General features: G+C 41.1%; 2 protein-coding genes across 6 annotated transcripts in view; both read right to left on the bottom strand.

Annotated features, from left to right (window-relative positions):
* Positions 1-4,205: 4,205 nt before the first annotated feature.
* Positions 4,206-10,561, bottom strand: stbd1 (starch binding domain 1). The gene is made up of 2 exons (XM_008112154.3): positions 10,243-10,561; positions 4,206-5,340 (listed from the first exon to the last, which is right to left on the bottom strand). The coding sequence occupies exons 1-2, from the start codon at positions 10,493-10,495 to the stop codon at positions 4,625-4,627; spliced, it is 969 nt and encodes a 322-aa protein (XP_008110361.2). The 5' UTR covers positions 10,496-10,561; the 3' UTR covers positions 4,206-4,624.
* A 7,477-nt stretch (positions 10,562-18,038) lies between these two features.
* The window catches only part of LOC100557626 (protein FAM47E), a 28,376-nt gene continuing 19,703 nt past the window's right edge, over positions 18,039-26,711 (bottom strand). For 3 of the 5 annotated variants that reach the window (XM_062981242.1, XM_062981243.1, XM_062981245.1), the window contains exons 7-8: positions 25,527-25,607; positions 20,385-20,618 (exon numbers count right to left, since the gene is read on the bottom strand). In XM_062981242.1, the coding sequence (XP_062837312.1) occupies positions 20,406-20,618; positions 25,527-25,607 (294 nt within the window). In that variant the 3' untranslated portion in view covers positions 20,385-20,405. Of the gene's footprint in view, positions 18,592-20,384; positions 20,619-24,060; positions 24,883-25,526; positions 25,608-26,711 lie in introns of those variants that run through there. The other 2 variants (XM_008112155.3, XM_062981244.1) reach the window with 2 other exon arrangements.

Here is a 26,711-nt window from a genome sequence, read left to right as displayed (position 1 = left end):
TCGGTCTCTTGGACTAGAAGGGATGCATATCAACCACATGCAGAAAGCAGTAATGCGAATTGCAAATAGGTTCATGCAGGATTTGGCCAGTTCTTCATGTGGAGAGTTGGGAAAGCTCCTTTATGGAAGGGAGTGATTGCAATAGCATGCTGGAATCATCCAGAGATTAGCAGAAGTATGATGATGCTAAGGGCCCTAGGGCAGGCATGGGCAAACTTCGGCCCTCCAGGTGTTTTGGACTCCAGCTGCCACAATTGGCTGTTAGTAATTGTGGGAGTTGAAGTCCAAAACACCTGGAGGGCTGAAGTTTGCCCATGCCTGCCCTAGAGCATCCCTTGCAGTTATAGATGGTTTCGCCATTATTGTATTCATTTCTTTTTAATTCATTCCTCATCCAGTGTTCTGACAATTTTCAAGTCATTTGATCTTTTTTTTTTTACATGTGGTCGAGTTTTGACCTCATAGTAGCTAACCCACATACACTTAGTAGATTGCAAAGTTATTTCTTATACCAGGGAGCCCGGTCGTAGTCTTGCGGAGTTACAAAAAAAAGAACCAAGCTACCTGCTTGCTTCTCTAAATGGCCACTAGCATGTGGAGCCTTTATTTGGAAACAATTGCCAGTGGCAACTCATATATATCTCAGGAAAATGTCAAGTAGAGCAACAACCATCTTTCCTGGGATATGGTAGCTTTTAAGCTCCCTTGGAACACACTGCTTATGTTAATGTACATTTTACATTATACATTAATGTAGTTCCCTTTGTGAAATACAAATGTTTTATTTGCTGTACTTCATTGCTAAGCAGAGAGGAGGAGGCTTCACCTGAGCTGTACAGTGGTTATAGAATACCGTACATCAAGGACTCCAGTGGATCATATTCTGACTTAATTTGATGTTCTTTTCAGAGCAAGATGGGAAACTTGGCTATCCAGATATTGCTGGACTTCAACTCCCATCAGCTCCAGCCATCCTGGCCCATTGGGAGGATGTTGAGTCAAACTCTTCCCAGCTGAGCTTTCTTCCTACATTCAGAATACTGTATATTGGCTCCCAGAGTGACTGGTTTACTTTGTTGTTCCACTTTTGCAGAGCCACAGTTTCTTTAGGTACCATCTATGCTCCATGTTTATTTAGACTTTGAACTCTTGTAGAATAGCAGGCCACTCACTGCAGTAACATACCTCACCCAAAGTAAACATGCCCGTTATTTAGGAGGTAGTTGCATTCAGGTAGCAGGCACAATTGAAAGCCTCCAATCCATATCTAAATGAGTGAAGTCATGTTTTTTGTTAACATAAGCTTTTAAAGTAGCCATGTTTACTAAGTTCTTTTTTTTACCTTACATTACCTTACCTTAATGGGAACCCAGTCACCCAGCATCCCATTACTGTCCTCTCCCTTGTTAGTTGCTGTGAAGGCATTTACTCGGGCACCCCTTATATGCTAAAGGTCCTGGACAGTTTAAAAATAAATCCATAATATGTCAGGTATGCTCAGTATCCAAACATATATATAGCCTAGTGAAATATATCTCTGCAATCCTGAAGGTTTTTAAGTGGCTACTGTTTTTGAGAAATTCATAACCCAAAGCTTTGGAAAGAAATTAGCAGCTTTGTAAGACAGAATTCATTGAGTACTGGAATGAGGAGAAAACGTGCAAACTCTTCCAAATCTTTAGAAAATAAACTGTCCTATGTGTTGTCGAAGGCTTACATGTTCCAGAAGTATTCTCTCCTGATGTTTCGCCCACATCTATGGCAGGCATCCTCAGAGGTTGTGAGGTCTATATTTTGTCCAGGTTTGTCCTTACCTAAACTTAGGAACATATAAATTCCTGTGCTAGATTGGATCCAGCTTTTATCTCCCTGGCCAGATTTCTTTGTGAAGTGTAGCTATGCACTCAGAAGAGGCTGAAGTTAGATGACCAATACTTCCTAAAGCATACAATCCCTCCCATCTGTCTAGTGAGTTATTACAAATATGGCAGCTTCAGTCATTAGTTTCCATCCAGAACCTGCCACAGGAATTAACAACCTCCATTTAAGTATCCTAACAAGCGTGTAAGAAATGTGTCATGTAGACCAGTCGGAATATTCCAACAGTACCCTCTCAGCATGAATCAGAATTTCACTGATAAGTAACAAGGATTCAAAAAGCCATCTTTCAACAATATCATTCTGTTTTAGAGGAAGTTTTAATTCTACTATAGTGCTGTTATAATGCAACTCTCCTAGTTAAAGAATGACTGTGCAATGAGGCAGGTGTTTTTTTTCAAGCTGCAGTGCAGGTCCTTGACCTCGCGGTTGACTGTAATGGGTCTCTCTATTGCACTGTCCATCAGTTGAGCAATTGGGAATGTCATTTGGTCTTACAAAAGCCTTTTACTTTTAATAAGCCAGATTAACTCACCTTTTGAGACCCTTGGATGAGCAAGAAAGCCAGAAATAAATCTTTTGTGACTATTTGATTTTGCCAGGAGCCTCCCCAAAAAGGGTATTTAATATTCAGCTTCTGTGGCAACAGGTCCTTAGAGGCAGAAAGTTCTGAACCGATGGTGTATACTCCATAGGGGTACAGTTATGACACAAGCAACAGAATGAGAACTTTTTTTCTGTAAGATTTCAGATGCCTTTTCCCCATTCCTCAAAGCAGAAACAGAGACTGTGTTGCTCATGTAGTCTTTCATTTGTAGACTCTTATGGCTAGACTACCCAGGCCGCGGCCTGTGTGGGCCACAGAGGATCAGATGTACTGCCTGAGGCTCTGAAACAGGTGCCACATGGATTTGCCTTGAACTTCTGTGCTGTGGCTCTCAGATGATAGCTGCTAAATACTGCTGGGCAAATTGAGATTATGTTTCCAGCGCAAGAATGAACTCCCCAGAAGCAGGCATTGAGCTATTCTAGTGAAGGGTAAGTGGCTTTCAGATGGCGAACGTCTGAATCAGCTAAATAATGCAACTAATCCTCTCAGACAGGCCTCCAACATGCCTTTAAATCCATCTGCAAAACTTAAAAGCCTCTGTTAAGACTGCTTTAACCTTTGTAACGTATCGGTTGATATTAGCTGTGACAACACCAGTTTGTGCACATGCAGAAATATTTGCTTTCAGCTATGTTTCTATCTTCTTTTAGGATTTAGGAAACAAAACTGAGAAAGAAATATGTTCCTATGAACTGTATACCTCAAACAATTCAGCTCAGTGGTGCATGCATCTAATATTTGCACTGGAGGAACTATTTGTATTTGTGTCAGTAGAAGCTCTCCTATGCAAACAGCTTTCAACTGTGATCTAGATCGATCTCAAGGGAAGGCAAGGGGCTTCAGCGTCTTCCAATTTCCCAGGCCAGGACCCTAGTCCAACACTCACAAACTTGTTTAAATCCCCACTGCATTTACAGCATTACTAATTGCATGTGTAGCATCTAATAATTTGTGTGTGTGTGTGTGTGTGTGTCAGGAGTGACTTGAGAAACTGCAAGTCACTTCTGGTGTGAGAGAATTGGCAGTCTGCAAGGATATTGCCCATAATTAATATTATCCATTCTGATTCTATTATCACTTAAATTTAGGAACTCTTTCTGAGTTTGGTACTACAACTGATTTTGTTCTAAAGAGAATGGGGTCACAGTAGGACCAGAGTACAGTTTGTGTCTGTTTCTAACCTGCTTCTGTATTATTTTTAGTGTAAGCCACTTTGAATTTGTTTTAAGAGAGGAAAGCATGATAAAGACAAGAGAGTTCTGTGGCACTTTTGAAAAATTAAAAATTGCTTGTGGTTTCTGTAGACCTGAAAGAGCATACCACCAGCAAATACCCTTAATTCCCTCTCTAGGCGGAGTTTTCAACAAATGATGTTTCCAATCCCAATCCCCCCAAAACATTTATAGACGACACATACTGAACACTACTTCTGAAACACACATCCCCAACCCATCTGAAATTTGTCTGGGGGAGAAAAAGCATCCTTGAAACAATTTAGATCTTTTTCTGCATCCAAACAAGATGGCAAGCCCTACTAATTTGATGGCTTCAAAGGCTGCCTTTTACTATGTGGCTGTCACTTGGCTGCTGTCTAAGACCATCAAGGTAGCAGAAAGAAATTACAATGATAGTTGCCTTCTGTCTAGTTAGTCCAGGGTTGGCACTCCAGAGGTTTTGGACAAGACAGCTTTAGGTTTGAAAATATAAAGGACAGTCACCAGTCTAAAAATCATCTTTATTGCTTTCTTGTGGAATCACAATAAGTTAAGAACATTATAACAGATAGTTATAGTGTAATTTAATTACACTTCGCCCGTTCTTTTGTCCACTGTCCCTGAGCTTGTCTCTTCCCACAATACAATCAAAAGTTTAAAGCTTTCAGTGATGAAAATGTGTTAAAAGACTACCCACTAGAAAGCCCTAAGGATTTCTCTTCCACTAGGAAGGCTTTGGTCTGATTTATTTGAAGAGTATCCTCATATCTTAAAGCCTGCACTAGAAGGAGAGAGGCTTAAATCTAAGGCAATGCTGGCAAAACATGCAGCAGAGGTGCTAAAGTAAGCAAAAGGGCGTGTGCGTGAACTCCTATGAAGAAATGGAATAGAACCAGAATCTCTGCTTGGCCAGAGCTCTCATTCAATGATATCCCCACCACAGATGGGCCACTCGATCCACATGTTCAGTTGTAAGGGTTCGATTGTCACATTCTTCCCACCTTCTCACTTTCCCATTCTCCACTACTATGAACTTCCACTCAATTCGGGTATCAACAGGTACGACAACAGAGTCTGACCAAAACCAATCCTTGTCACACCTGAGGGGGACATAATGCTGCCACTGGCCTAGACATTCGTGGTCACCTGTGATGGCAAGCAACTGAGTTTCCGAGTGAGTGACATAATGGACGCGGAAAGTCACATGGACAGTCTGAGGCATTGGAGACACTGCGGCAACCCTCTTGCTGGGATCCGTGTCCTTGCTGCTAGCGTCGTCCACACTGCTCTTCCTTGTAGTACTGTCGCATCCTGAGTGCTCAGGGACAATTTCCCATTCCTCGTCAACAGAGTGCTGCAGCTTCTCCTTGCACTTCTCCTCGCACTTTTCGCTAGAGGGGCCTCCACCATGCTTTTCAGACTCTTGGTTTAGCGCTGGTTCAGATGGTGTTGTAGCTCTCAAATATTCCTTGTAGTTCATTAAGGGGATTGTGGACTCCTTGACCAATGGCTCTGTTTCAGGAGAGTTGTTAGGGACATTAAGGGCACAATGATCCGAAGAAGAAAACTGGTTTTCCACTAGGTCTTGCAGACTGGAAACATCTGTTTGCTTTGTTTCATAGTTTCTCTGATTTGGTTCTAAACAGAAAAGAAATTAGTTAGCTAGGATGAGAATAACCCTCAGTCCTCACCTATACATTAACTCATGTACAAGAACAGCAGAAAGTACAACAAGGAAGTTGGACCCATCCGAAATTATACTCTTTCTCCTGCCATACAGAGTTCATATGTTTCCCTAATAACAAACTGCATAAACTCCCATCTGCAAGTCTTCACCAAGCTCTCTGTGCCTCTTTCCAGCCTTCAGCACCTTTTCACATACAGGTCGGTAGAAAGTTTTGTAACTACAAATGTAAATATTTTAAAAATTTCCCAAAGTACCAAAGAGAAAGGCTTATTTCACTGAACATTAATCTGTCCAAAGTTGTGCAGGCTCCAAATAAAAGAGATAAACCCCCAAATGAACTTGTTTTAATTGTTATATCCTTCATTTAATTCCAAACTAATATGTAAATACTGTATTATAATAATCATCATCATCGTAGTATTAGAGCCCTCTGTGGCACAGTGGGTTAAACCCTTGTGCCAGCAGGACTGCTGACCAAAAGGTCAGTGGTTCAAATCCAGGGAGTGGGGTGAGTTCCTGTCTGCCAGCTCTAGTTCCCCTTGCAGACATGAGAGAAGCCTCCCACAGGATGGTAAAACATCAAGCATCCGGGTGTCCCCAGGGCAAAACCCTGGCAGACAGCCAATTCTCTCACACCAGAAGCGACTTGCAGTTTCTCAAGTCGCTCTTGACATGAAAAAAGGTATTCGAAATGCTGGTAGCAAAAAGATTTTGTCATATGATAATTGACAGCACCTTTTGTCAATTTTTTTGCAGCAAATGTAAGCCTAAATTCTATTGTTTTAACAGTTTAGCTTTAACAACGAGGCTCTTGTTCTGCTTGGCTAGGAATATGCATGAAGACTAGCATGCCATTCCTACATGGAATCTAAAAATAGTTGACGGCTCAATTTTAGTTTTGCCTTGCCCATAAACGTCAACAAGACTAGCAAAGAGCCAGCCCCTTAGAATAGGATTCCTATGGGAGCCACAGCAGTGACTTGATAAGATCGCTCCTTAAAGGATCAGGGCAATGCAAAGGTCACAGCCTCTAATGTAATTCTCATGCCTGCCCTTTTATAGCAGCAGAAGCCAATGCTGAGAAGTCGCTTAATAGGCTCACAAAAAGCCAAGAGACTCCAGCTCATTTCTTCAGGCACTGAATTCAAATCATAATTTTCTTTTGATGTAATTGAGTGAGGAGAATCCATGGACATTGCTGCTTTTGGTATAGGTTGTCTGCCTTCCGCTATCTCCAGTGAAGAGTGCTGTATTTCCATTAACACTAGGAGATCTGAAAGATCGCTCTAAAACTCTGAGTATGTTCTCACATGAGAAACAGCAAACGGTTCAGAGGCATGGGTGAACAAGAATCAGAGCCAGGGAATATCAAAGTAAGCCTGACTACAGCACATATTTTCTGGAGACTGAATGGTCCACTCCAACTCCCAAAGGTGAAAGAGGATTCTCCCTTCTGCCCAGGACTCAAATAGCATCAAATATTAATATTGCCTGCAAAGAAACCAAAGCAAGTCCACCAATTGGGAAGGGTAAAGCAAAAGGCAGCATGTCTTCAGTGTCACAAAATGGCAGCAAGTTGTTAGTTACTGCAGTCAGCCCTCTAAATTTGCTGTTTCGAGTTTTACAGATTTGATTTAAAAATTATCTCTAGGAATTTCTCTTTCCTCCACTGGATCTAAGTCTGAATGAGTCAATTCAATTTGCCATGCTGCCAGAGAATGGGGACAGGTGATTGCAAACCTTTGTGTCAAATATAGGGCTTAGATGGGTTCCTTTTTAAAAATCACAATTCTAGAATCCTTGATTCAGAATCCTGGAGATTTTAGAGCCCAAAGCCAATATTTCCAAGCTCTTGTAAGATTAAAATCTTTTGGTGGGATGGATATACTTGCTGCTTTGCCTCAGGAAGCTCTGCTACTTGTGACTGACTCTCAAAGAACACAAATAGTATGGCACTCTCCTTGGGAAGCTTTTAACGAGAGGTTGGATGCTCACCTCTCGAGACTGCCTTAGCAAAGAGTTGGATTAGATGGCTTTTGGATACTTCTAAAAATAGCAAAAAACTCAACTTTCACCCCAAATGCTGGTGAAAGCTGCAATCCGTTGAATTCAACATTCAGATTTCGAAAGCACAGATCCTCTACACCTTTCTAACGGATCTAACGGCACATTGAGCGTGGAGTGAAAATGAAATAAGAAACCAACACAAAATTGTGAGAGTACCCTTTCCCCTCCTTCACATTTGCTTTTCAGCAATAAAACTGTAGCCAAAATGCCTTCAGCAAAAGAGCAGGCTGATGAGAATTCAGAGAAAAGGTGTGCCGGAGGCATGGAAAGAGCCGCAAGAGAGTAAATAAGTATAATCATTATAATTCTGGAGAGGAATACCACCAGCAGCAATAGGTTAAGTGTCCCATTTGGCGGCTTCACATGAATTTGTGAGTGTATTTCACACTCACAAATTCATGTGAAGCCACCAAATGGGATACTTAACCTATTGCTGCTGGTGGTATTCCTAAATAAACACATCAATAATAAATCTTAAATAAGTCTTAAATAAACACATCAATAATAACACTCCTAAAGCAGAATGGGAATTGGATAAATGTCTCTCGGTGCCTGAGAGTTACTATTAAAATTGGAGCTAATATACCATACCTGTCATTAAAAGCAAATTATGACCAATAAATAGAAATGTAAACTTAGGGCTTATCTACACCTCAGAATGAATGCAGTTTGACACCACGTTATCTGCCATGACTCAATGCTATTAAGTCACAGGAGTTGTAGTTTGGTGAAGCACCAGCCCTCTTTGGCAGAGAAGGCAAAAGACCCTGCAAAACTACAACTCTGGTGTCAAACTGCATTAATCGTATCATGCATATGCACCCTTAATGTTACAACCTTACTATATTATACAAGGTGTCCAGAAAGTATCCATATAAAATAAATATTAAGAAACTTATATTTTATATTATGGTACATTTTGAAATATTTTTAAAAATCAATTATACATTGGGAAATTGAAATTAAATGTACCTTTATTTACAAAATATTCATATATAGAGAAGGAGAGATTTTGTAAACACACACAAACACATTTTGTAAAACATTTTTTGTATGTCCACAAGAACTAAAATATGGTCCACAGCCATATTTTATACTACAGTAGAGTCTCACTTATCCAACATAAACGGGCCAGCAGAACGTTGGATAAGCGAAAATGTTGGATAATAAGGAGGGATTAAGGAAAAGCCTGTTAAACATCAAATCAAGTTATGATTTTACAAATTAAGCACCCAAACATCATGTTATACAACAAATTTGACAGAAAAAGTAGTTCAATACTCAGTAATGCTATGTAGTAATTACTGTATTTACAAATTTAGCATCAAAATAATCATGATATATTGAAAACATTGACTACAAAAATGCGTTGGATAATCCGGAACATTGGATAAGCGAGTGTTGGATAAGTGAGACTCTACTGTACTATATCCATATACTACTATGGATAATACAGCCCAACCAATTATTTTTCTTGGTGTCTTTAGTTTTAGGCCTGTTCCTGGGGTTATTTGGGATGCTGATTCAGAAAATTGCATTGGATAGACCACATCAGCTCTAGATTATTAAATATTGTTTTCTGTGGGCGAGCAGATGGCGACTACTGGGTGGCATATGTTCTGTATCAGAAACTAGAGCTGAGGTGGTCTATTCAATGCAATTTTCTGAATCAGCACCCCAAATAACCAAACTGGATCTAAAGTTGACCAAAAACTGATTTGTAACCTTTTTCGTATTAATGTTGGAGAGTGGTCCCTGGTCAAAAAAAGATTGGGATCCACTGAGATAGAGACAGATATTACAGGACATAGAATGTCATTTTGATAGATGATAGATAGATAGAACATGGCATAGGTAGATAGGTAGGTAGGTAGAGATTACAGGACACAGGCAGGCAGGTAGAGATGACAGGACACATATAGATAGGTAAATAGGGATTACAGGACAGGTAGACAGATAGACAGAGATTACAGGAAACATACACAGGTAGGTAGAGATTACAGGACACATATCGGTAGGTAGATAGGATTACAAGACAGGTAGATAGGTAGGCAGGTAGAGATTACAGGACACAGAGATAGGCAGATAGGTAGAGATTACAGGACACATAAGTAGGTAGGTAGAGATTATAGGACATACATATAGGTAAGTAAGAAGGTAGAGATTACAGGACACATAGGTAGATTACAGGACACAGGCAGGTAGGTAGAGATTACAGGACATACATATAGGTAAGTAGCAAGGTAGAGATTACAGGACACAGGTACGTAGGTAGAGATTACAGGACACATTGATGGGTAGATAGAGATTACAGGACACAGATAATACAAGACACATAGCTAGCTAGCTAGAGATTACAAGATATTAAATGCCATTTTAACAGACAGACCGATATTACAGGACACATTTAGACAGCTAGCTAGATTTTGAGAAAGAAATGAACACTTTGTAAATGAAAATCAATTTAGCTAGAATTTTCCCCATTTTCCCTTCTGTATGGAGGGTTTGGGGACACGTTATTACAGGATATTAAATGCCATCCAAATGAAGTATGTATTATGCCCGGTTTATTGATTGATCTTCCTACTGTGGGTGTGGAAAGTGGGGGAGGCTTTCCACCCTCACTCTGTGGGCAGGCTGTGTATCCTTTTTGTTCTTGCTTAGAGTAGGCTCTCGGTTAACCCAAAGGGGGGAGAGAGAATAAGGGGGAGAAGAGGGGTGCGCTCAGAACTTTCTCTTTGGGGAAGCAAGCAAGCGAGGGAAGCGCAAGAGCGACGCGGTCTGACCTTCCTGCGGGGCCTTTCCACACAGAGGAGCTCCTCCGCCCGTGGCTTGGGCTTCCTTCTCGCCCTTGTCCTTCTTCTCCTTCTGGGCCCCGCGGCCGTACCAGAGCCAGGCCAGCAGGGCCGCCACCAAGGCTACCACCCAGGCCGGCCAGAAGCCCGCCAGGGACGAGCCCGAGTCGCCGTCGGAGGCCGGGGCGCCCTCGCCTCCCGCTGCCTCTCCTCCTCCTCCTCCTCCTCCTCCTCCCAGGGCCATGGCCGGCTCTGGCCTCGGGTGAGTGGGCGAGCGGGCGAGTGGGCGAGCGAGGGGCGGGGAGGGGCCTGGCGACGCCTTATATGGGCCCCGGGAGGCCAGCCCCAGGGAGGAGCCGGCTTCCCTCCGCCCCTCAGCACTGCGGGGATTCAGACAGGTACCGGCAAACTTGGGCCCTCCAGGTGTTTTGGACTCCCAACTCCCACCATTCCTAACAGCCGGTAAGGGCCATACAGCCCGGAAAACTCAGCAAACAATTGCATCAACACTGTAGAATGAGTGCAGTTTAACATCACTTTAGCTGCCCTGGCTCAGTGCTGTGGAATTGTAGGAATTGTAATTCTAAAAGATCTGTCGTCGTCTTCGCCAGAGAGTGCTGACACTTCACCAAAGTAAAGCAGATCTACACTACAGAGCACTATAGCCAGATTATCATAGAATCATAGAATAGTAGAGTTGGAAGAGACCTCATGGGCCATCCAGTCCAACCCCCTCCCAAGAAGCAGGAAATCGCATTCAAAGTACCCCTGACAGATGGCCATCCAGCCTCTGCTTAAAAGCCTCCAAAGAAGGAGCCTCCACCACAGTCCGGGGGAGAGAGTTCCACTGCCCAACAGCCCTCACTGTGAGGAAGTTCTTCCTGATGTTCAGGTGGAATCTCCTTTCCTGTAGTTTGAAGCCATTGTTCTGCGTCCTAGTCTGCAGGGCATCAGAAAACAAGCTTGCTCCCTCTTCCCTATGACTTCCCTTCACGTATTTGTACATGGCTATCATGTCTCCTCTCAGCCTTCTCTTCTGCAGGCTAAACATGCCCAGTTCTTTAAGCCGCTCCTCATAGGGCTTGTTCTCCAGACCCTTGATCATTTTAGTTGCCCTCCTCTGGATGCTTTCCAGCTTGTCAACATCTCCCTTCAACTGTGGTGCCCAAAATTGGACACAGTATTCCAGGTGTGGTCTGACCAAGGCAGAATAGAGGGGGAGCACGACTTCCCTGGATCTAGACGCTATACCCCTATTTATGCAGGCCAGAATCATTTTCATGTTCATTTTCATGGTTTCCTCCTTTCTGTTGAAGTTGTCCACATGCTTGTGGATTTCAGTGGCTTCTCTGTGTAGTCTGACATGATAGTTGTTGGAGTGGTCAAGCATTTCTGTGTTCTCAAATAATATCCTGTGTCCAGGTTGGTTCATCAAGTGCTCTGCTATGGCTGATTTCTCTGGTTGGGTGAGTCTGCAGTGCTTTTCATGTTCTTTGACTCATGTTTGGGCAATGCTGCGTTCTGCTCCTTGACCAATCTACTAGCCACCTCCCAACACAATACTAGCTTAGTTAGATGTAATTCATTCAAAACACTCTTGCTCATTAGGGGAAAAGATGCTAAGAAAAGAGTATAGCTTTATTATTAGGCTTCTCTTCAAGATCCTAGATTTCTGTGTGTAGCAAAGATTGGGGAACCTATGATTCCCCAGATGTTTTCCAGCAGCCACTCTGATAAATATAGCTGGTGATTCCCAAAATCTTCCAAGAGTTGTGGACTTCATATTCTATAAGCCTCAGCCACCTTGGCAACTGGAAACTGAAGTCCAAAACATCTGGATGACCACAGTTTGCGAACCACTAGCATAGGGATGATGGGAGTTACAGTCCACTAGTGTCTGGAGGACTATATATAGAAGATAGCTTTGATGGTGTGGTGAGTGAATTAGAACCAGACATCCTGAGGAGTGAGGTTGAATGGGCCTTAAGAAGCACTGCTAACAACAAGGCAGCAGGAGACGACGGGATCCCAGCTGAGCTGTTTAAAATCTTGGAAGGTGATGCTGTCACGGTGATGCATGCCATATGCCAGCAAATATGGAAAACACAAGAATGGCCATCAGATTGGAAAAAATCAATTTATATCCCCATACCAAAAAAGGGAAATGCTAAAGAATGTTCAAACTTCTGTACAGTGGCCCTTATTTCCCATGCCAGTAAGGTAGTGCTCAAGATCCTGCAAGGCAGACTCCAGCAATACATGGAGCGAGAGTTGCCAGATGTCCAAGCTGGGTTCAGAAAAGGCAGAGGAACCAGAGACCACATTGTCAATATCCGCTGGATAATGGAGGAAGCCAGGGAGTTTCAGAAAAACATCTACTTCTGCTTTATTGACTATTCTAAAGCCTTCGACTGTGTGGATCATAATAAACTATGGCATGTGCTTGGTGGTATGGGGATACCAAGTCACCCTGTCTGTCTCCTGAGAAATCTGTATAAAGACCAAGTAGCCACAGTAAGAACAGACCACAGAACAACAGACTGGTTCAAAATTGGGAAAGGAGTGCGGCAGGGCTGTATACTCCCATCCTATCTATTCAACTTGTACGCAGAACACATCATGCGACATGCGGGGCTTGACGAATCCAAGGCTGAAGTTAAAATTTCTGGAAGAAACATTAACAACCTTAGGTATGCAGATGATACCACTCTTGATGGCTGAAAGTGAGGAAGAACTGAGGAGCCTTATCACCAAGGTGAAAGAAGAAAGTGCAAAAACTGGGCTGCAATTAAACATCAAGAAAACTAAGATCATGGCAACCAGACCGATTGACAACTGGCAAATAGAGGGAGAAAACGTGGAGGCAGTGACAGACTTTGTATTTCTAGGAGCGAAGATCACTGCAGATGCAGTCTGCAGCCAGGAAATCAGTAGACGTTTACTTCTTGGGAGGAGAGCAATGGCCAACCTTGACAAAAATACTGAAAAGCAGAGACATCACACTGGCAACGAAGGTCCACATAGTCAAAGCAATGGTATTCCCCATAGTAACCTATGGATGCAAGAGCTGGACCATAAGGAAGGCTTAGCGAAGGAAGAGAGATGCTTTTGAACTTTGGTGCTGGAGGAAAATCCTGAGAGTGCCTTGGACCGCAAGAAGATCCAACCAGTCCATCCTCCAGGAAATAATGCCGACTGCTCACTGGAGGAAAGGATATTGGAGGCAAAGTTGAAGTATTTTGGCCACATCATGAGAAGACAGGAAAGCTTGGAGAAGATCACAATGCTGGGGAAAATGGAAGGAAAAGGGAAGAGAGGCCGACCAAGGGCAAGATGGATGGACGTTATCCTTGAAGTGACTGGCTTGACCTTGAATGAACTGGGGGTGGTGACGGCCGACAGGGAGCTCTGGCGTGGACTGGTCCATGAGGTCACGAAGAGTCGAAAACGATTGAATGAGTGAGACAACGAACTGTGGAATGTAAATAACCGGAGCATAACCTATGTCAGTGTGCAAATTCCAGAGGGAAATATCCATTCCCATTGCTTCAGTCTGCTGACCAAATTTCTAAGATAATGATTTTGCACATGCTAACAATTAACAAGTATTCAGTCCCAAATGTTTTGTACTGCAGACAGTCTTATGTATTATTTTTGAGGCTTCAACTCATGAAGATCAGACAGTTTATATGTGTTATCTTGGTTAACAAAGGGTTTCATGATAAGTGCTGGAGGAAAGACTTCACACCTAAAGATACACTGCAAATTTGTAGAGTTTCTGCATCATGTTTTGTGCAGTATTTGTGGTTCATAAATAAATTTAAAATATGAATATTCTGGTCCATTCGCAGCAAACACATTCATTCCTTACAAGGTCCTGTGGTGACGCAATCATGAAATCGTTTGTATGTAGTGGAAGAATTTCTTCTGTGACAGTTCTGCAAGTCTCAAGGAGATGAATTCCAACAGCTGCATTGGAAATATGACACGTATTCAATGCTAATGAATTTTAGGGCTGCTTGGCAACACTGAATTACTTTTCTGCCTTTTCATTCACACTCTAAATTGGTTTTCTCCACACTGCCCTTCTTATACAGGACTAAGTCTGGAGAAATTAAGCATTTCAGGAACAGTGGGTGTGTAGGTCTTGGAAGGGTTATCGGATCCTATTATCACAAATTAGATTTACCAATTATGCTAATTAAATTTTATTACCCATTTTTATTCTGCTCTTGAAACAGTGATGTCAGATTTTAGGACAGGATTAAAAGATTATTCTGGTGAAAGATTAAACCAACAGCCAAAGTAGTTGAGCTGAAGAAGCTTTGCAGTTCAGACCTTGCAGATCCAGAGAAATTAGCTGTTAGAAGATACACTGTACTTCAAGAAACACAGTTTGCTGCTGATTGAAATGGTGGCAAATATATCTAAATTTATTCCAAATGAAAGCTTTCTTTCAATCTTTCTTTTTGTATTTGCCTAATTATGGTAATAATTCGAATTCTAAGATCCACTAATCTCATTCTCAGCTATCTCATTAAAAAGGAGAATGTCTAATTGGATGTCTGTGTGAATCTATTTCCAGTAGCCAAGGTTCTTAATCTTCCGGTGTCATTTAGAGATTTTAACTTTGTGTCTGTACCGTCAAGTCCACTGTCAACTTATTACAGGGTATTAAATGCCATTTTAATTTAGAGATACACAAGTGTTCACTTTTCATAATTGCAACTTCAGGATTCCTATGTATGAATGTCTCTCTAGAACTTACAAATAAAATAGTACTAGTGTCAGAATAAACACATATAGCTGTTAAACTATAGTTCTTTTTGATATGATGGACATAGCATAACTACCCTTGATTTTACTTTGTCATTTGAATATGTATATGAATGGAACCCCCGGTGGTGCAGTGTGTTAAAGCGCTGAGCTGCTGAACTTGCAGGCCGAAAGGTCGCAGATTCGAATCCGGGGAGAAGAGTGAGCACCCACTGTTAGCTCCAGCTTCTGCCAACCTAGCAGTTTGAAAACATGCAAATGTGAGTAGATCAATAGGTACCGCTCCGGCGGGAAGGTAATGGCGCTCCATGCAGTCATGGCGGCCACATGACCTTGGAGGTGTCTATGGACAACGCCGGCTCTTCAGCTTAGAAATTTAGATGAGCACCAATCCCCAGAGTCAGATACAAATGGACTTAACGTCAGGGGTAACGTTTTACCTTTTTACCTATGTATATATATATATATATATATACACACACACACACACACACACAAACATCTAATTTAACATATTAAGGCTACAATTCTGTATACAATTCTGGGTCCCTGGTATCTGCTGAGGTTTGGTTCCAAGAATCCCCATGGATATCAAAACCTGTGGATGCCCAAGCCCCCTTATATATAATGACATGATAAAATAGTGTCCTTCATATAAGATGACAAAATAAAGGGTTCCTTTTTATTTTTATTTTTTAAATATTTTCAAGCCAAGGATGGCTGCATCTGTGGGTACAGAGGTCTGACTGTAACCCCACTAAAGTTGTCAAAGGGACTGCCTTTGAAGATTTTCCAGAAGCTCCAAGTAGTCCAGCCAAACTACTTGGACAGAAAGCGTACAACCCCTCATTATATCAGTTCCACTGGCTGCCAGTTTGCTGCTGAGTTCAATTCAAAGTGCTGGCTTTGGCCTATAAAGCCCTAAATGGTTCTGATCCAACTTACCTGTCCATATGTATTTCCCTTTATGAGCCAGTTAGAGTCTTAAGGTCTGCTGAGGAGGTCCTGCTCTTGGTCCCACCTCCTTTGCAAGTGCGACTGGTGGGAACGAGAGACAGGACTGTATCAGTATAAATACATACATACATACATTTCTGAGTAGATATTCCCAGGTCATACTTTTACAGGTAGCACTGCAGTTGTTGGAGTTGAGAGAGAGGAAATTTGTTCAGGGGAACAATCTACCCAGAAACATTTTTGTGCAAAGTCCATTAAAGGAGTATTCTTCCATAACTTTTTTTGTTTCAGTTGGACGTCTTGAGAAGAACTTTCATCAAATTGTATGCTGAAATTGTGTGATAAAACATGTATAGGTAGATGAAGGGTGTGAAGTGGAGAGATGTATAGTGAAGTTGTAATGGAAAAGTTAAAAGACTGATGGGAAATATGCTTGGGGATGTTCTTGATTTTTTTTTTTTGCTGTCGGATTGTATGCAACGTGATGTGTTTGAGATATTGTAGAATGAGGAAAATGTGAGCTTGTATATTTGGATTGATAAATTAATAAAAACAAATAAAAAAAGAAATTGTGTGAGAACAAAACACAACTAAAAGGCATATGTTCAGTGAGTTCCTGCCGTTCTCGATTTAATTCCACCTTCTGATCTTATGCAAGAAAAGCCATGGATTTTGCCTGACATGATGAAAAATAACTGAGTGAGCCATGACCAGGCCTGTAGCGAGGGGGGTTTTTAGGGGTTCAACCCCCCCCCCCGAAATTTTTCAAGTTATAAAAAAAATCTCGTTTACTCATAAATTTTAACTGGTTAACCAAATCCCCATGCTAAGTCTATGAGATGCAGAACATTAAGAGTCCCTCCAGGCACTATCTCAAGCAGATATTGACAGGTTTGTAGCGAGGAGGGGTATGTGCTAGGGGTTCAACACCCCCCCCCCCCACGAAATTTTCAAAACCCCTCCCGAAATTTTTTTCTGGCTACGGCCCTGGCCATGACTAACCATTGCTGATAACTACATGTCTGAAATGATATGTTTTTATGGAATTTGTAAAGAATACAGATAATACCTTGCGTGGCTACACTGGAATGAATACTTGTGCAGTTGATTTGTTTTAGAAGGAGTTTAGTAGACCTTAACCATCTGTGACCGACTGTCAGGACTGATTGCCTGGTGTTGTGAGAGTGAGGTCACAGCCTCTCTCAGGAAACCCCTGCAGATAAATCTGTCTTTCCTGCTGTGGTTGGCTTCAAGATCACTTCCAAGGCATGATCTATAGTCATCAAGCTACTTAGACTGGAGCAAAACTACCTATTTGGGAATAATCCAGCAACATTTAAATACCCGTGTAGCTGCATTTCTATAGGATTGCCAGCCAGGTCAAATAATATAACAATGCAAATTCAGGAGCAAAAAAGGAACAGGCTTCTAGGAAAGGTTCAAGGTAATGTCACTATAATATTTTCCACTCTGCATGAAGGGGACAGGAGCCCCAGTGGCGAAATGTGTTAAAGCACTGAGCTGCTGAACTTGCAGTCCAAAAGGTCCCAGATTCAAATCCCGGGAGCGAAGTGAGCGCCCACTGTTAGCTCCAGCTTCTGCCAACCTAGCAATTCGAAAACATGCCAATGTGACTAGATCAATAGGTCTAGATCTGGCGGGAAGGTAACGGCGCTCCATGCAGTCATGCCGGCTACATGACCTTGGAGGTGTCTACGGACAACGCTGGCTCTTCGGCTTAGAAATGGAGATGAGCACCAACCCCCAGAGTCAGACATGACTGGACTTAACGTCAGGGGAAACCTTTACCTTTTATGAAGGGGACAGAGCTTGGAAAAGTTCATCTGGCATCAGTGGAATAAGAAGCTTCGACTCAGCCTACAATTTTATTAAGACAAGATTATTTATTTGGAGCCCACTGAAGTAGTGCTCTGACTACTAGCCACTTTTAATGGCCCGTGGCCTTTTTTGTTAATTGGCACACACCCTTTGTCGGATTATTTAAATAATTACACAAGATCAACATCAGAAAGTCATGTTAACCAAACACAGAGTTGGTAAAATAAAAATATTTTTATTAGGTATAGCCAGCATTCAAACATGTGATGTATACTTTCTCACATTGCAGTTACATTACATTCATCTCTACAATCAAGAGTTTCAGTTTCTGCTAAAACATATTACAATCTGAATAATTCTTCCTACTCCTCTATTACTGCAATCCAGTAATATTACAGGCTAAAGTGAATGCTTGTTTATGTTAGCCATAATAGTGAATGGTATTGGGATCTTATGCTCTCATCCTTCTATTATCTTGGTTCACATCTCTATATGTCTAATAAACAATGGCAGTCTGATCAATTTCCAGTGAAGGAAAGCGAGGATACACGGAAGAGCTTTGGCCATCTCAGTTATGAGTAACTTTTTGGCTTGGTTCTCCAAACATTAAAACAAGCTCTACAAGACTTAAAGATTGTATAAATCCTTAATGAGTGAGGGGGATCGCATGTAAAGTTCTTCAAAGACACTTATAGATAGCCTTCTTGAGGTCAATTCACTGCTGTCTACCTTGTTTCGATTACTTGCAGCTAACATCTGCAGAAGAAACTGAAGCAGATAAATACAAAACATTACTACATATCATGGCATCATGGAAATATATGTTAAATGGAGGGCTGCACTTTTGGTAATTAGTCACAACTTATTTCTTAATGAGCACTTCCTTTACCATGACAACTTAAAATATTGTCCATCAGATATCATGTCCATGCCAAAAGGGTTTGCAGTATTAAAAGTAGATATGGTAATGCTCTCTGTGCAGCAGGTTTCACAATTTTTGGGTTAGTCAGATGAAGACCAATAAATATACTGTTGGAATAGGAAACCATCAGCCCTTCATGTGTTGTTGAACAAGAGCTCCTGTCAATCCTAACCGATAGTTGGGGGTGATGGAAACTGCAGTTCAACCAGATCTAGAGAGCCACAATTTCTAGGATCTGAGAAACACAGGTCATGTCAGCATAACAATCTCATATTTCAGTTCTTTGTATGTCATATGGGTATACCTGTTACAGTACCCATCATCCAGTAGACATTCACACGGCCACTTTGCACATAAAAATCAGGTTGGAAAGCAGAAATCGTGTCAAATTATGTTAAGTGAAGAGTGAGGAATGGGAGGAGGTAATCCCTACATATTCAACCGTGGAAGCTGAAGTCCAAAACACCTGGAGACCTAAAGGATGGGAACCACGGTCTTAAACCCTATGGGGATATTGCTTTTAAAAATCAGGCTAATTTTCAGCTCAGGAACTGAATATGCACAGAGATAAGGAGAGATTGCATTGCTGTACTCCGTTTTTACGCAAGTGTGAGATCTATACTGTGAATCCAGCTCCCAACCGTCCTAAACTTTAACAAGACTTAAATCAACTAGCCCTGGAGTAAAATACTGCAGAGATGGGAATATGGTTCCACAATGAACCACACGGGTGTATTCAAGCAAGCCAGAAATGACAAAGCATCAAAACTAAGGCTACTATTTCCTTTTGTATTCATTTTGAATTCTAAGATGGCTTGAAATGCTTGATAGAACACCACATTTACCAGTCGTTTGCAGGCAAATTGGATCTGTAGTGGTAGTTGGGTTTTTGGAGGAGGGAACACGAAAATTAGCCTGATTTTTAAAGCAATGTCCCCATAGGGTTTAAGACAGTGGTTCCCATCCTTTGGGCCTCCAGGTGTTTTGGACTTCAGCTTCCACAGTTCCTAATAGCTGGTAAGCTGGATAGGATTTCTGGTTGAAGTCCAAAACACCTGGAGCCCCAAAGGTTGGGAACCACTGGTTTAAGAGGACCAAAGAAATATGATTTTGTGCCACACATGAGCCATGGGCACCTGTATTCCCCAACTTAGCCTATTATAGCTCTGGGAGATCCATGCCCCATATTTGCACTCTTCCTTAAGCTTTATTGTTGTCTGTGGGGACAGCTCCAGGCTCTAAGCATGAGATAACCGGGGCTGTGGCGCAGACGAGAGAGCAATGAGTCACTGACCAGGAGGTCATAAGTTCGAGGCCCGCTCGGAGCTATGTTGTTCGTCTTTGTCCTGTGTTAAAAAGGCATTGAATGTTTGCCTAATATGTGTAATGTGATCCGCCCTGAGTCCCCTTCGGGGTGAGAAGGGCGGAATATAAATGATGTAAATTTAAAAAAATAAAAAATAAATGGGGTGGTGGGTATTAAAACATTACACTCTCCTCGTCTGCTGTTTGAAATATTGGATCCTCTCAGAATCCACTCAACTATACTGAAGGCATCAAGTGCTAGAAAGACATAAGTAATGTCAACCCAAGAACAAAATATGGGATCTGAACACACAGCATATGAATCCAAGAAGAGTCTAGGTAGGACACCGTTTATTTAACACTTCAGAAAGAACATGTGGGAAGATATGGGAGGAAGGTTAAGACTTCTTTTGACATTCCCTATTTTAGTTTCAAACATCATATCCAGGATTTCAGATGAAGGTAGGCTTTCCTTCCTTTCTTCCTCATTCGCGCTGGTCTGTGACATAAGAGCTTGGGTTTCCCTTAGCAGAGTGGCAAAACTTTTGGCTCTGGTATCAGCTTTGACCTATTTTGTATAAAAGCACATTAATATGGAAACGGAGGAGGAAGATTTTGGTGTCAGACTTGGTGCTGTTTACCTCTGTCCTTGGATCTCTAGTTTCTATTGCAAGGCACCTGTGAATCTTCTTTGCCTCTTGAGATCTATGCAGAAATCCTTCCGTATAAAACACCAGATAAGAGCACCACTTCTGAAGTAATTGTTTTACTGTGTGTGCAAGCTTGGATGTTAGTGGTCTAACTATGTTATGGTTTTCAGGTGGAAAAGATGCTGCCTTCTCAATTAGTGGAGGAAGAGAAGTTCAAATTGGTTTTTAATGCCCACTGCAACTTCTATTATTTTCTGGGGAGGGAAGCTTATTCTACACAGATTTGTGAAATAAATATATTTTACTTTGTTGAGGGTTGGCCAACCTTTTAGAGATGGAAATGTGGTGGGTGACTTCTCTTCTCTTTGAATGCAGCAGCTCTGAGGATTACTTTGGTTAATGGGGGCAGGGATACGTATTATTTTTCAGCAAAGAAGCACATCCTCCCCTCTACACCATGTGCCGCTTTTGGAATGGACATCCCAACCTTTACAAGTTTAACTATAGATTGGGAAATGATAATTGCCTATACAGTAATATATTTGTACTTTTACTAAAGTTGGCGGTGGCAACTTTAGTAAATTTCTATTGGGAAAATTAGAAATTTCCACTAGGAAATTGCATGGAATGGAGCGTTAACCATTCTCATCCCTACTTGTACTGTCTTGATCCTAGCTGCTATTCTTGTTGATTCACATCTGAATTTAGTTAAAGAAAAACGATACTGCAAAATGTCAATTCCTCTTGATTTCTTTCTGACATGCAGTTACTAAAGTCCTGAAGCCTTCCTTTAGTAAGAAGCGGTTTTACCAACCCTCTTCTTAATATGCAAACATGGTTTTCTGTGTGAATAGTTAAGGAGATAATCTTGTGCTCGCTTACCTAGGCATATTTCACTTAACGCAGTAAAGCTTACTGGGGAAAATATTTCAGACTACATTGTAGGGGCTGCAGTTAGCACAATGGGTGAACTGCCAGCTACAGAAATTCTTGCTGACAGGAAGATCAGGAGTTCAAGCCACGGTTCGGGGTGAGCTCCCGCCCTCAGCCCCAGTTTCTGCTTACCTAGCTGTTCAGAAACTGCAATGTGAGTAAATAGGTATCGCTTTGGCAGGGAGGTAAAAAGGTGCCCTGGAGACATGCGGGCAATTCAATCCGGAAGGCATTCAGGGGCAACAGGTTCCTCGTCATGGAAAAATGGAACAACAGCACCTCCCTGTGGCTGAGTCAAGCACAGCCTCCAGATGCCGGAGATGGAAAAAAGAAGGAAGCCTATGTACTATGTACTGTCTATGTACTGTCTGTCTTTGTTGTTAATTGTATAATGGCATTGAATGTTTGAAGTATGTAATTTGTAATCTGCTCTGAGTCCCCTCGGGGAGATAGAACTGAATATAACTATATTATTATAAAGTATATTATTATTAAATAATAATAGTTATTATTATTGTTCTTATTGTTCTTGGTAGCGATGAGAAGGGGCTGGGAAAGTGGGTTATATACATCTCAACCATGAAAATCCTCCTAATGTGAAACCAGAACTTAGAAATGGCACATGATGTGGAGAGGAGGATGTGCTTGTTTTCTAAATAAGTAGCCCCTCAAGAGGAGAAAAAGGAATTAATTGTACAAATGTAACTGGTTATTCTAATACTGTCTGTCTGACTCTAACTTGTATCTAATTAGCTAATTATTTTAGAAGTGCACTGGTGCCTCTTTATCACCATGGATGCCTCTACTTCAAGTATATGATTTGTTAAATTTACGTACCAATTTATATAGAGAAATATGAATGGTTTACAACAAAATCCAAAATACAAGGTAACGTTTACAATAGAATCCAAAATACAAGACAGTACAATATTGACATAAATGGAACTACTGTATTACTTCAATTCTAAGATGCACTTTTCCCCTATATAAACATCTCTAAAAATGGGGTGCATCTTAACATCTTGGGTGTATCTTATGTATTTTTGATGGTGGCGGTGGTGGTGCTAAAACTACATGCCTCGTATAATTGATAGCATCTTACAATTGAAGAAATATGGTAATTCATAAGCATATAATTCAAATACTATACAATATAGTGGTATTAACACAAATGAAACTACAGCATGACTCCCTTATCCAAAGGGGGGTAGGTTCCTGAATTTACCATTGAAACAGGAAACCTTTGATAATTGTGAAACCTATTGAAATGAATGACTTCTTCTGGAAGTTATCATAGATTTTCTCTGGTATCATCTCTAGAATTTGCTTTCAACACAAATCTGTGGTGACGTTTGGTGGACGCATAGCATAGAGTCGCTTGTCAGACCTTAAAAGTTCCCAAAGATGACATATTTTGTCAGATGTGGATAAGTGAAACCATGGTTACCAATTCCGTGGGTATGGGAGATCATACTGTATTTCATTTATGCCTTACATTATGATGTGTACATTGGGTGGGGGAATAGTAGGTGTAACATAAGAATATAACATCTGTAGTCAATTTTCAGCCTATGTTGGGAAATATCTACCTGGGGAGTAGATTACAACTTTCATTATCCAGGGAGTAGATTACAACTTTCATTATACCCAACCATTGACTATGATTAGTCCAAAATTGCTATTAAACATAAGCCACTATAAGCAAACAAAATTACAACAGAATACAGAAACAAAATATAAAAGGCATAAAGACATCAATGATGTAAAGAAATTACAAACTATTTGAAACACACAATTTAACACTGCATCCAAACACTTGATAAAATTTCCCAGGTTGAATCTCTTCAAGCCATCTTTCCTGTGAATGAAAACTCTTTCAGAGTTTTCATTCTAATTTTCCTCACTGCTATCACAGACATTGCAGCGTGATAGTATACTAGAGCGGATGTCTGGAAGATCACATGTTCACCATTGCTTTTTTTAACATAAAATTGTGAAAAAGATTTGTATTACATTTTAAATAACAGGCTGGAAACTGCAGAACGAGTGTGGGATTTTAAGGGAATTGGGCTGGTAACAAAGCACCTCTCCTTTTCTGTTTCTTCTCTGTTGCAGATCACTGTTTCTTGCAAATGCTTTGCAATAGAGAAACCGCTATTGGACTAACATTGTGTATGGATGCGCTGATATTTAAACATGCCCACTTTTCTTTTCACAGTCCAGCTCTTTGAAGAGTTCCCTAGTAAACTCCGTATGTTTCAAATAATGGCTGTGTCCTATTTATAATCTTTTGAGAAACATAACTGAGTTGCTGTGAGTTTTCCGGACTGTATGGCCATGTTCCAGAAGCATTCTCTCCTGACGTTTCGCCCACATCTATGGCAGGCATCCTCAGAGATTGTCAGGTCTCTGAGAATGCCTGCCATAGATGTGGGCGAAATGTCAGAAGAGAATGCTTCTGGAATATGGCCATACAGCCTGGAAAACTCACAGCAGCCCAGTGATTCTGGCCATGAAAGCCTTCGACAAAACATTGAACATATAACTACTTTATCGGAAAGAAAGTTATGGCAAGTGAACCATACAGCACAAAGCATACTGATCTTTATAACAATTTTAACAAACATAGGCAGATTATATGGCTGGAGTCAGATGATAGTTTTGTGCATTGTTTCAAAAACCTATGAAGTCATTTTGGCCCAAAATGATGGTGGAACAAAAGGAATACCATACTTTAGAAAAGCCCAAGAAGTAGAGCTTTGTAAATAAGTGTCAAGTTCAAATATCATCTGTACCATGAATTAGTTGACTGGATAGGCATTAATATGTCATTCTTTCTTAGCCTCAACTTGTAATAAGAGGAGAATAATAATGATGTGCACTACCATACTGAAAGAAGATGAGATAAGACATATGGAGGCACTTTCATTATTTTTGTGTTACAATGATATTAAGTATTACAATCACACAGTGCTTTCTCTTTTTTTTAACATTAAACTATGATCTTTCTCCAGCTTTATATTCAAACAGTAACACCAAGTGTTTAATTTAATAACACTGTTTCACAGATACCCAAATCCTTGTAAAATGTGCTCCTTTTGTTGTTACGAAATGTAACAATTCTCTCCACAAAGTAGCATAATGTAATTCTTCATTGTGTCCATTTTCTTGGAAACTATTTTGTTTCCAGTTCTTTCTCTTCAGAAAGGTGTTGTCCCACATATACCCACGCAGCAGCTCCTCAAACTTCTAGTTGGTGATAGATGACATGTTTTTGAAATAACATCCACAAAGAGAAATATTGGGTTAAAGATCTGGTGGAACTGGGAAGGCTGAAAACATCAGTCTCTTGTGGTGAGTACCTTTGTCAGCAGATACGAGAGCTTCCCTAGGTCCTTATTTCCTTCTCCAAAAGATATAGCTTTATGGTAAAACAATACAAACACCATGTGTAGCTTTTGCCCAACTCTAACTACAGCCTTTTCGAGTACTCTCAGTTGAAGTCAAGATCAGCATAGCCCATATTAATCTCTCAATATGCCACACCAATGCAGCTGATAGCCAAGCTCTTGAACTTGGGAGCACTGTAGGGTTGAGCTTGATGACCATGGAACAAGTCCGGACAAATTATTACTCACCAGCATTGTAAACGGGCTTGTCAGAAATACATTAAACCTCCTATTTTTGCTGCCCAGTTAGGACTGCAAGAACAGAAGGCGGCCAAACAGTTGGCAGACTATGGTGCATTACCGATAGGCTGCATTAGTCTAAGCGGGTCACAAATTGGCCAGGTCTGACGCAGAGTGACAAATGATCTGCTTAAAACATCTCCTCCACTAATCTGCAGCGACTCCATTTCTGAACTCCAGTTCTAGACCATGAGGTTCACTCACCGCTGGCTTCCTGTAGCCTTTCTTTTCCAGGAATTGCTCAAAAGCGTAGGTTCCATGGAGTGGCACTTCATCAGCTTGGTCCTACAAGAGATGTCATTAAAGGTAATATTTACATCCTGTGAAGGTATGGAATCAGTCAAGATGTGTGATTAGAATGTCTTCCATTTGGCACTTTTGAGATTTAAGACTTTTGTAAGTCATTCACTTGGGTTATTAATGTCAGCATTGAGTACTATATTTAGGATTCAGACACGTCTCAGTGGAAGCCAAAATGTCTCAAGATAGGAACAAATGGCTTAGCATTAACTCCTCCATCTGCACTAAACAATTGGAGAACAAGGTGAGCCTGGTCTGCTAGTAGGGAGCATTTTTGGAGGCGTGCCTGAAAGAAATATTCATGAAGTTGAGTTACTCTATGCAAAACTCTCTATGGCATTTTAGAAATCTCATGAAGATGCTTGCTAAAAGATTGATGCTGTTCATGGGTACATTTTATTTGAAAGATTGATCTGCCCGCATGTGGAAATCTGAGCCACAATAATTGAACTTTCCTAGGAATATATGAAGCTGTCTTGAGTTAGACCAGTGGTTCCCAACCTTTGTTTGACCAGGGCCCTCTTGACCAGCTCTCCAACATTAGTACCAAAAGGGTTACGAATCAGTTTTTGGTCAACTTTAGATTAGGTTTGGTTATTTGGGATACTGATTCAAAAAATTGCATTGGATAGACCACATCAGTCTAGTTTCTGATACAGAACACATGCCAACCAGTAGTCACCATCTGCTTGCCCACAGAAAACCATATTTAATCATCTAGAGTTGATGTGGTCTATCCAATGCAATGATCAGATCTGCAGAAAGGAGTGGAAATAAAATTAATAAAATAAACAAACAAATAAAGAGGAATGAGATTCGCGGGCCAGATTTTTGTTCTTGCAGCCCATGGGTTGGGAATCGCTGAGTGAGACCATTGCTCCATCAAACCTAGTATCACCAGCTCTGACTGACATCAGCTCTCCTGGGCTTCAGAAGCAATTCTTCTTCACCTACACATGGACATCCCCGATGAACCTTGGTGACCTCACATTCTAGTATGAACCAGGTCTGACCCTGCTTATCTCCTTATCAACTGTGCTGTGAAATTGGATCAAGTATGCAGTATGGTGGTTCATATCACTTGGTAGC

This window comes from Anolis carolinensis, chromosome 5 (assembly GCF_035594765.1).
Source record: "Anolis carolinensis isolate JA03-04 chromosome 5, rAnoCar3.1.pri, whole genome shotgun sequence".
In the NCBI taxonomy this organism is placed as follows: Eukaryota; Metazoa; Chordata; class Lepidosauria; order Squamata; family Dactyloidae; genus Anolis; species Anolis carolinensis.
This window is presented reverse-complemented; position numbering and strand designations above follow the sequence as displayed.